Here is a 12,070-nt window from a genome sequence, read left to right on the forward strand (position 1 = left end):
CTAAGTGTTGCAGGTGTTAGTTTGTCCCATTCTTCCTGCAAACAAAGTTTTAGGTGCGCAACAGTACGGGGTCTTCGTTGACGCATTTTTCGTTTCAAAATGCGCCAAACATTCTCTATAGGAGACAGATCAGGGCTGCAGGCAGGCCAGTCAAGCATCCGCACCCTCTTCTTACGCAGCCATGCCTTTGTTATGCGCGCAGTATGTGGTTTGGCATCGTCTTGCTGAAATAAGCATGGGCGTCCCTGGAAAAGACGTCGTCTTGAAGGCAGCATTTGTTCCTCCAAATCTGAGATATACTTCTCAGCATTGATGGTGCCATCGCAGAAGTGCAAGTTACCTTTGCCGAAGGCACTGACACAACCCCATACCATGACAGACCCTGGCTTTTGGACTTGTATCTGGTAACAGTCTGGATGGTCCTTTTCCTCTTTGGTCCACAGCACACGGCGTCCATTTCTTCTAAAAAAGATGTGAAAAACCGAATCGTCTGACCACAATATACGTTTCCACTGCACAATGGACCATCCCAGATGCCTCCGAGCCCAGAGAAGTCGATGGTGCTTCTGGACACTATTTATGTAGGGCTTCCTTTTGGCACAGTACAGTTTTAGCTGGCATTTCCTAATGTAACTACGTACTGTAGTGCTTGAGAGTGACTTCCTGAAGTAGTTCTGAGCCCACACAGTTATATCATTTATTGATGAATGACGGTTTTTAATGCAGTGCCGTCTGTGGGCTCAGAGATCATGGCCATTCAGTTTAGGCTTGCGCCCTTGACCTTTGCGCACGGTAATTTCTCCAGATTCCCTGATTCTTTTCACTATGTTATGCACTGTAGAGGGAGAAATGCCCAAATCTCTTCCTATCTGTCTTTGAGAAACGTTTTTCTTCATCATTTCAAAGATTTTTGCCCATACTTGGTGGCAAACTGGCGATCCTCTGCCCATCTTTGCTCCTAAAGGAGTAGGCCTTACCTCGATGCTGCTTTTGTACCGAATCATGATTGCAATCACCTGTTAACATCACCAGTTTCAAATCACATCATTATTTAGTTATTATACCTCATTACTACCCCTTAATTGCCCCCATCCCAACTTTTTTTGAAATGTGTTGCAAGCCTGAATGGCAAGAATGGATATTTATTTACAAATCAAATGATGTTGACAAAAAAACCATGAATTATTTTGTGTTCATACTGTCTGCAATGAAATAAAATTTGAGGAGAATTTATAACTTGCTTTTTTCTTTTTTTATTCACATTTTCCACACTGTCCCAACTTTTTCTGATTTGGGGTTGTATATATATATATATATACTGTATATATAGTGGCAGACGACCCAGGACCTTACCCCACTGGGACACCTGGAGAAGAGATGGACCGGGAGAGGGGCCATAGCTCTACCCGGGACGCAAGAGGACAGTCCCCCTGGATTGCATCAGGGCCACGAATTTAGAGCGTGGAAACTCAACCCTGATGGGGACCGTGGCCATCGCCAGGGGGCGCCTGGACGATCCTGGATCCCTGGACTGCAGCACTTCCGCCACACCAGGAAGTGCTGCCAGAAGAGGAACCGAATGCACCTGGAGTGCTTCTGGGTGCCGATGCAGCACTTCCATCACACCAGGAAGTGCCGCAGGAAGTTCATCAGGGCGCACCTGAAGCACATCCGGGTGCATTATAAAAGGGGCTGCTTCACTCCATTAGGGGAGCCAGATTTGGGAGGGAGAGGACAGAGCTTGTGGGAGAGGAGTGGAGGCGGCAGAAGAATAAGGAGAAAGATAATAGAAGGAAATGGATTGTGAGTTTATTGAGGTGATTGGTACACTATATATTGTATGGCAAGAAGAAACAAAAATTACAAGTGTGTGTTTTGGACATTGTGGGTCTGCTGGTCTTTCTACTATATGTAACTAAATCACATTGGCTTTCCTCACTGTGGCAAATAATGACAGTATACTTGTAATTGCTTATCTGGGATTTTGACCCATTGTAGCTGTCTTAGTGGAATAGTACATTTAAAAAAAAACTTTCATGCCATTACATAAATAATAAACAACATAACAAGGGGTGTATTATTATGCGATAATCACCTCCCCAGTGACATAACTAAGAATACAAGGCCGACTCTCAAATTTATTAGAATGTAACTCGGCATGCTAAAGAGGTCATGCAGCAATAATAAAAAAATAAAAAAAAACAACAACAAGCAGAAAATGTAAATCAATTTAAATGTCTGCCGTTTTACCTTGAAACATTTAAGAAATAATAATGCAATGAAAAAAAGAAAAAAGCAGGGAGACTGAAAGACAGAGAGAAGACTAGAAGTGGTGGTGAATGGCATCATTTACAGTTGAAATAATAATTATATTAATATTGCTGAAACTTGGAATATGAAGGATTAATCAACTAAATCTGTAATTCATGTAACAGTGTAGTAACTCAATATAAACAAATCCGGCAATTTAAATTTAAAGTGCATGTTGTTGTTAAAATATTTAGTTATGAGCTCTAAAGACAGCAAGCTGCCAGAAAACTAGATTTTTTTAAGTAAAAATAAAGAATGACCAATGAGACTACTGAATTCATATTTCATAAACCTACATTATGATGTAAACTATAGGGCTAAGTGAGCGTTTCTGGCATCGTTTCCCCAAATAATAATAAAACCAGCTGCAGAAATATAGTCAAAATAAACCTCTGGCAGTATTTTATTATAAATGTAAGACACTAAATTATGTTTATATTGCCAGGTCAAGCTGAATTGCTGTGCAGCACTGCCATCTAGTGGCATTTCTAATGTAAGCTACTTCATTTCTTTCATTAAAAGACATGGTGGCAGAATAAAATATATGGATAAAAGCAAGTAATACGTATTTCAACAAATTTTACATTTGATCCAGAATTAGTAACTTTTATTAATAAAAAATGTACCCTTATTGTATATTACTGATTATTATTTTACAAACTACAACATAAATTAGTTGAAAAGAAAGTAATATTTAATAATTGTAGGACATTTATATTTTTGAGAGTCTGTATAACAATTATCTAAATCATCATCAATAAAACAGCTAAAACACAAAAGACCAATGGAGGTACATGTTTATTATAAATGCTTGTAATCTGTATTGTACAGATGTACCATTAGTTACGATTATAGAGATCAGGGATGCACAATGCCCTCATAGATCCATAGATCCTAGGTTAGAATGTTACTTTTACATGTTATCTGTGTAAAATTTTCAGATTCTTTCCTTGTGTGGGTAGTTTTCTTCCAACATCCTTGGAGATGCATGTTTAAGGTTAACTTCAGATTCTACATTGAGTCTATGGGTCATACAGTATATAAGTAGGACCTGTGATGGACTGATACCCCATCTAAGCTTGTTTCCTGCCTTGAGTCTATTTCATTGGGATAGGATCTGATCCTTTGCAAACCTAAAATGCACCTTTTTAAAATGTGGTGATCTGTTACTTTTGCTCATTAACTGCATTCAATTGCAGTTATTCAAAATGTTTTGAAGCGCTCTTAAACAAAGAATGAAGTTTAACTGATATGCTTTAGATATACAGTATATTTTCACAAACTGATGACAGTTTTAAAAATGAGTACCTAAACACAATGTAAAGGATTATTTCAATCTAAGCACAAAATGAATGCAACTTGCAATTGTAGACTTAAATAATTGCATTATAATCAAACATATAAGAGTGAAGTGATTTTGTAGTGAGGTAAAAACCAAATTTCAGATCACAATAACAGAGGCTGATTCTTTGTATAAAGCAAGTAATAAAATGTAATGCACTATAGTTTTCTCCATTCAACACATGTAATTTAGTAAATGAAGTACTGTAATGAATTCATGCACACTACACACTATACTGTATATTATGCTGGTATACAGTATACTAAAATGGTCTAGATCAAGGGTTTCCAAGTTCAGTCCTAATGTACAACTGTGGCTATAAGCTTTCATTGCAACCAGTTTCACAAATCAGTGAGTCACTCTTATCTATCTATCTATCTATCTATCTATCTATCTATCTATCTATCTATCTATCTATCTATCTATCTATCTATCTATCTATCTATCTATCTATCTATCTATCTATCTATCTATCTATCTATCTATCTATCTATCTATCTATCTATCTATCTATCTATCTCTCATCATTTCATATTCTACATTCAGAACAGTACTTTAGTATGAAAGTTGCATTTAGAAGAAATTCAGAAATGTGTTTTCTTTGTTAGTTTTAAACACTTAATTTTCTTTTTCCATTTTTGTTTCAATTGACATTCATTCTGTGGTGTTTGCTCTTTAAATTATATTCAAATATTGACAAATAGTGCAGGCACAAGTGGAAATGACACAATGTTAAAGCAAAGCTACTCCTTCAATGTTAGATTGCTAATTAGTAAAATAAAGGCTTAACCAAGTGGTCCTAAAGTTCAGTTCTGCATAGTGATGGGTGAAGTGAAGCCACGTGAAACACAAAAACAGCTGAAGCAGTTGTTTCAGAAAACGTTTCGAGATTTTGAAGCATCTGACTTGAACCTCTCTAGTGACATCTCCTGGCCATTTATGTTACACAAACTGACAATAAAGTTCAATGATGTTGTGTTAAACTTTTATTTTTCATTGCTAAAGATTGGCAATGATGAGAATGGTTTGTCAGTGCCTTCCAATGTCTGATGTCTAAAAAAATATAACTAACAACAACAGGTGGAGTGTAACATACAACATACATTGAAAGCAAAATAAGACGCCTTGCTCATAGTGCCCTTGCTCTTCTAATAAATATTACTGTTTTAATCTTATTATTACTATTAATATTAATCATTAGTCCTTGTCTTTTCTTGAGATTGCCTTTACTTTACCATTATTTAAGGCCCCACAGCCTCTATGTTGTAATCTTTACTATAAAATAGGTGAGCACATTTGAAAAAGAAAGTGAAATTGTTAAATGAACATAGGATATTATTATTTCATCAAGTAATAAGATATTTCAATTATTAATAGTTTGTAAGTGGTTCATTTTGTGAAACTCAAAATTAACAAGTTCTCTATGAAGAAAAGATGTTGTCACAGTTAAATCTGTCATTAACAGTGATTGTATCATCCTGTGGCTCAATTGACTACCGTGTTTGGTTTTTGTATTTTCTGTGTAGTGTGGGTCCACTTTTAACTCTGGGTGATGATCTGGGATGAAACAGTCACCTACTGTAAATGAAAAGAACCCGATTATATTAATAATCTAAATTGACAAATAATTTTGAGAGATGCTATGGAAGGATCACATTAAAGAAATTGTTCTGTGCTGGAATCCTTTCCACTTAGAATAGCAATGAAAAATGCACTGCAGTGGGTTGGAACCCTGCCCAGGATTGGTTCCTGCCTTGTGCCCAGTGTTGGCTGGGATTGGCTCCAGCAGACTCCTGTGACCCTGTGTTTGGATTCAGCGGGATGGAAAATGGATGGATGGATGGATGAAAAATGCAATGAACAATCCAATGCTCACGTATTTACAATAATCCATCTTCTATTCACTGCCATCTGAGACCTATGAATTCAGCCATTATAAAGGGTGATTAGAAGCCCAATGTGGAAGGTCAGGCTGAATTCATCTTGGTGCTGGCTATCCTTAATCCACTGGATCTAAAATATTAAACCTGGCAATAAGGACTAAATTAATGAGGCTGAGAGACACCGTGCTGATGCAGTCATTAGCCCACTATCACACACTCAGGACACTCCAAGGTAACATTGTAAGTATTCAGTATTAGTATTCAACTACACTCTGCAGTTGATATTAACTGTTTATATAAAATGTAATGTGAATAAAATCAGTGCTGCATAAATAGCTACAATTGTCATTCATACAAAAGTACTGTAATGGACATGAACAGCAGCTGAAGCAGCCGCTGCAAACTCCTCTGTGGTGAATAGAGAACTCAGCGATTCATAAGGTTGGCATTAAGATCCACTCCAGTGCTGCAGCATAAAGCACAATGGGATAAACACATCTGGACCTGTCTTCAAAATAAGCATCTGACTTTGCCAGCAACATCTCTCCATTGTGAACACACTTTATCATGCCACAGCACATTATTTATAGGCAGAACAAACATTTGTGAAGCATCAACACATTCAATGAAATTGTGCTGTAAATTGTTATGAGGTTACCAAATGTCTGGCACCCATCCTTCTAGTGATATTTTGTATTAACATTACATACTCGGACGACATAATACAGTAACAGACTAAAACAACATTTCAGATAGTCACTGATGGTTTGTGACCATTATTGTTGCTGTGGTGTGATTTCCTTAGTCTGATACACAGTGTCAGAAAATAAAAGTACAAAACATAGATTAAGAGTTTAAATGCAAAGCATATTAGAACTCACATTCAAGGTTTTGGAAGCAATGGTGTAGAAATTTCGCAGATTGAAAGTTTGATATTGTAATGAATGTACATTTTAGAAAAACATAATATTAACTATTGCCTAGCAAGCTTAAGTCTGTGTTTTTGTTTCTGCGTGCTATAAGACATGGATCAGTGAATTTGGTCATGTGAAGCTACACTGTGGGGTAACAGTAGCTACATGACAAAAAGGTAAAATGATCAAGTGCAAGGACAAGAAAGATGTATGCCTCTTAAGCACTGCTCACAATACAGCAACTGTCAATGTCCTTGTTAGGGAGAATGTGGAAGTCACTAAGCTATGTGTTGTGGTAGCCTACCAAAACACAAGGAGTGTGTTGATCATGCATATCAGTGTGGTATAGCGAGTTCACGGCTTAGAAGAAAAGGCCAGTTTTTAAATAAATAATCGCAGCACTCGCGGCTTATAGAGGGGGCATGGTAGTGTGCCCGGAGCGGTTGTCAGACGCAACGTGGTGCGGGCGTTTCCTCACTTAAGTGCACAGGTGAGGAAATCATCATCCCAGTGTCCTCATTGTCCAACTCATCTGGTTACATTACAGATGGTGTCGAGTTCAAGGGCTCCCAAAAGGGAAGTGGGAGCGTGAAGAAGAACCTGGATTGTCAAAATCAGGCACTGACATTCTACCCTCTCATGTGCCTCACATAAATCTTTCATGATGTGTTTCAGGAGTATTTATTAACTTATAAATAAGTATTACATAACTGATTTTTATTAATAAGTTTATGTTTGCTTAAACATCATCCATTCGTGAATTCAAGCTACAGGGTCCACAGAAATGAAACTCATATTGTTGCTGTAGATAGGAAAGGGACACTAATTTTACTTTTGAGCCACTGAAGATCCGTAACCAAGCAGCTGACCACAGTGGTTTCTGACAATGGGGATGTCAGTGACATCAAGCCACTACCATGCTTCAAGATCACTTTATAGTCGCATTTGACATGTGTCTTGAAGCAGTGCTTTGGAACAACAGTGCTTCAAACCCTCAACACGGTGTCAGCACATCAGTATGGAGTAGTCCATCCTTAGTCCTGTGGACCACATTAAATGCAGGTGTTCATTCTAACCACCTCCTGCATTACAATGGACTCCTGCCTTTATTAAACAAAGTGTTATTTCACCAACAAGTGGGATTGCTAACATTTTTAGTGAAACATATCAAGCATTTGTGTTTTTGATGCTTTCTTGCTTTTTAATTTTGCTTTTTTTATGTTATGGTCATTTAAGATTTTTCTTATTACTTAGTTCACATGTGAATTTTATATGGAAGTAGCTGATTCCCTTTAGCATTCAGTGTCATTTGTACTGTCATCAGTAATTGTCGGTATTTAGATACAACTAAAGGAGTAAACTGCACAGTAAAGGTGTATTAAAAAGAATATGTAGAAGAAAGTTATGGCAAAAATGGAAAGTTCTGAATTTTGTTTACCTGTAAATAAACTAGCACATATTTCTGAATGCAAAACAAGAGAATAAAAAAGACTAATTAAATAATTACATCATTTAGAAGTAAAAATTCACCTGTGAAACTGGTTGATATGAAAACACGCGGCAACAGCGACACCCCTGAACTGAAATTGGGAAACCTGATCTAGACTATTTTTATTTAATTTCAACTCTCCATTATCTTTTATTATGTAAGAATTACTATATTTTTATACATTGTCACACTTAGTGTCAAGGAAAAATAAAAAATCAAGTCATGGCTGCATAGCTCCATGACCTGACTTGAATAAACACACAGACAGCGTGTTCATTTGTGCCATTTGTTTTTATGTCCTGAGAGAGACTGGTGTCCTCTCCTAGACAGGCTGTTGCTACTTTGGACCCGAATATCAGCTTAAGAGGGTTTAATTAACATACAGATAGATATTTTGTAATTATTTTATATCTATTAATAGAAAATTAATATGCCAGAATGTAGCATATTTGTTAGTCATTACCAACAACAGAAAATTAATCTTAGAGGTGCTTTAAAATCAAGAATTGCTGAGGTCTGGAATTGGAGGTAACTTGAATTGCTAAAGGCAAATATTGATCCAGTAAAGTGTTGTTAATATTATAACATTAACTAAGATGGGGCTGAGCAGCGGTGGTCCTGGAGAGCCGCAGTGACTGCAGGTTTTTTTTTTAACCCGGTTTCTTAATGAGTGGTCATTTATTGCCAATGAAGCACTTATTGATCAAGCAACATTTTTATGCTTCATTTCATTTGTCTCACTTGTTAACATTCCCCACCCTTACTTGGTTATCTTAGCCTTAAACAGCTGCAGTCACTGTTTTTAATTGCTCCTTAGAAGTAAAAAAGACGCAAATGATGGAAGAACCAGCTGTTCTTCATCTAACTTGTTTCCTTTTACTAACTGGTTACATTTACTACCTGGTTTAATTAAATATTTAGAAGGACACTAAAAAGGACAAAGTGAAGGAGTGAGAATTACTCATCGATTATAGGCTTCATATCATCTGGATGATATCCATGGAAAGGAAAAAATCTATGATATAAGAATGACGTGACCTTGTACAGTTATAACAATAACAAACCATGAAATTAAATAATAAATAAATCTGTTTTTGGCAAGGACTGTTTTCTAATTAAGCAGCAGGGCTGAAACAAAAACTTGTAGCCACAGTGGACCTGCACGACCAACATTGCTCCCCACTGACCTAAGTTATACATATCTATTTATATATTATAAAGGAAGGATCATACATCTTCCCATATGTCCCATATACCACCACTCCAGAACTCCACATCAAAGGCAGATAAGATAGACAATGTAGCACTGCAATTTACACATGAACAAAATTATCACTGGCATTTTATTTAGCAAATCTGGAAATTCATCAATTTTCAAGTTTTGTTTATCCAATTTGGGGGGGGGGTCTGGGGAGATTTAGCATATCCCAACAGTGCTGTGAATAAGGAAAGAAAATAAGAGCTCAAAGAGGCAGTGAAAGTAGAGGAATCCCAGAGAGCACTTTATCTAGTGTCCCCTGAGTTTGCAAAAAAAATGCCCTTATTCCAGATATGTGTCCTGGCTTTGGTCATTGCCTGAACTTAGAGAAGATAGCTGACATAAGATTTCAATGGCCAACAGAGGATGCAGATTGACAAGTGAGCGGAACATATGCAGAATTAGCCATGCAAATGGATACATAAAGGAGCTCCACTTGCCTACTTAGGCCCAAGAGTAAGAAAGAGCTGCTTGTTCTTTTTTTGCACTATAGACTTCTGTCTATTTATTTTTTAAATACAAATCTTTCATTTGATTACTTTCAACTTTTTCATTTTATAGCACATACCTTATTTATTCATCCCATTTTTAACACATCCACCTTCACTGGTTCCAGGCCATTTTAGAGTTGCTAGTTATCCTAAACTGCTTATCTTTGTGATACAGTAGGAAAACAGAAGTTCAAAATGAAAAAATGCACACAGGGAGTTGACGTAAACTGTACTCAGGCAGTGACTAGGCCAAGATTCAAACCACTATATAACAAGATTGCATTTTGTATGATGTATCATTTTCCAATGTTCTCTTCAGTTTAACCCTACAGAGACGCCGTCTCAGGTTTTATCATGTTTTGCTTTTATAATTCTTTTTTTGATAAATGCTTGTGTTTTCTAGTCCTTTTGAAATTGATTCACTGCACATACCCACAGCGTGCCTAAGTTCTCTTGTCACCAGTTTCACTCTTTATAGCTTATACGGTACTACATAAAATTGGTCTGCTATTCAAAACAATAATTTACCAAGAGCTTTTGACAAGAAAATATTACTGACAGAGCTCTGAATATTCAAGCAGCTACTATGAACCTAGTCATTAAGGGTCCCCTGCTCTTGTTAATGGAATTTAGTTACTTACACTTAGCCCTGCCCTATACACAGTGGGGAAAAAACTGTTATGACCTGCAAGTCCAGCAGGAACAGCAGGGTGTTTTATGTGCAGCGCTGTTATCAAGGAAAAGAAATCAGAAAAAAGAGGAAAGCAATCATTTTGGTATATCTTAAAGAAATAACTAACCCAGGAGTATAATGATGCATAGAAGGATTGCTATTAGTGCCCCTGTGCTGAGTCCTACTGGTAAGAAGATTGCTTCAACATTGCAAGATAAAAGGGTGCCTTCAGTATCGCATCCACAGACTCGAATGGTCAAGGTGTTTGTACTGCTCTGGACTGGATACCCACTGTCTTCTATTACGACGGCTAGAAAATAGATCTCCTGCATTCTGCGACTGTAACCATTCCGCGTGGTCAGAATGCCAGCTGTGTTGTCTAAAACAAAACAGAACAAAGCAATGTTAACCCAGCTTGATAAAATTTCATCTGTCTGCTAGTGGATTACAAGAAGGTGATGAAAAGGTTATATCATGAAATACTCAGCATGGCTTTATTAGCAAAGGTGCTAGCAGATATTACACGCAAGAAAACACATCCCTGTTTCATTTCAGGCCATACAGATAGAACAATTTTAAAACTATGTCATACTAATGAATCCATGGCAATTTTATTTCTCTGTTTCATGAATCCAGTTAACGCTTTCACTTATTTCATGTTATTACATTTTTTTGTCTTTAGACAGCTACATCAGATCCGTCCCTGTGAAGCTGTTGTACACCAAGCAGAAACGGATTTAATTTTCTGCAAAATCGACCGCAGCCAATCAACAAAATACATGTTTTCTTTTTTTCACCTTTTATACCAGGCTTGTAACATTTATTTACTTCACATTTTTAAACACGAAACAAACCATATTTTACATAATACGTGAACAGGCAATATTTTAAACATGTGTTAGTGGACATTATTTATAACAGTAAAATATAAATTTCGCAAAAGCACAAAAACAATTTCTATTATCTTTATTCTCAATTTCCCTGCCCTTTCCAGTAAGATGAAGTGTCAGTGTCTGCTATCAGCAGTTCATGATTGATATTCTTAACAGGTGTTGAATGAGACAATTGCACAATATATAGATTTTTAATGCTTAGGATGAGAATTTGCAAGAAAAATGAAGAAACCAAAGATGAGCAGTGTGGTTATATTGTCTGCAAAGGAGAACTATCTGTGTGTCAGCAATGACAAATGCCCTGCATATATTGAATTTGCTTTGGAGTATTCTTCAAAATGTAACAATATCGGGATAATAATCTTTGATTTGTCAAGTAGAAGCTTCCCAAAACAATATATAATTTATTCATACTAAGTGGTGTCTCTTATTAATTTTAAATCCTCTATCTTTTATCCTTGAAATTCTAGTTCATTAGATTTTTGTATTATTTTAATATATCAATATACTTGCCTGTTGCTCTCCCTCTAATGCATTATATAAAATACAGCATAATAAACCAAAGGTTGTGTCCACCAGTAAACTGAAAACAAACAGGTTAAATATAATACATAATTTATACAAAAACTTCCCCCATGTATTTTATTTCGTAAGGAATCAATATAACACAATGCACTGTATTCTCAAAGCTGCTTTGTCCAGTTCAGAATTGTGAGGACCTGAGCTTATTATGGCTGCATTGGGTACAAGTCAGAATGTTCATCACAGGACTAGGCAATATATATGATTTCAAAAGTGAACAAAATAATTTCAAAAC

At 36.5% G+C, this 12,070-nt stretch overlaps 1 protein-coding gene across 2 annotated transcripts in view; it reads right to left on the reverse strand.

Annotated features, from left to right (window-relative positions):
- The window catches only part of LOC114653469 (cadherin-12-like), a 348,240-nt gene that overhangs the window by 2,698 nt on the left and 333,472 nt on the right, over positions 1-12,070 (reverse strand). Inside the window, exon 10 of one of the 2 annotated variants that reach the window (XM_028803816.2) lies at positions 10,488-10,739. The exons of the other annotated variant lie outside the window; for it this stretch is intronic. Within the exon in view, the coding sequence (XP_028659649.2) occupies positions 10,488-10,739 (252 nt within the window). The remainder of the gene's footprint in view (positions 1-10,487; positions 10,740-12,070) is intronic. 2 annotated transcript variants of the gene reach the window in all.

The sequence above is a fragment of the Erpetoichthys calabaricus genome, chromosome 6 (assembly GCF_900747795.2).
Source record: "Erpetoichthys calabaricus chromosome 6, fErpCal1.3, whole genome shotgun sequence".
In the NCBI taxonomy this organism is placed as follows: domain Eukaryota; kingdom Metazoa; phylum Chordata; class Cladistia; order Polypteriformes; family Polypteridae; genus Erpetoichthys; species Erpetoichthys calabaricus.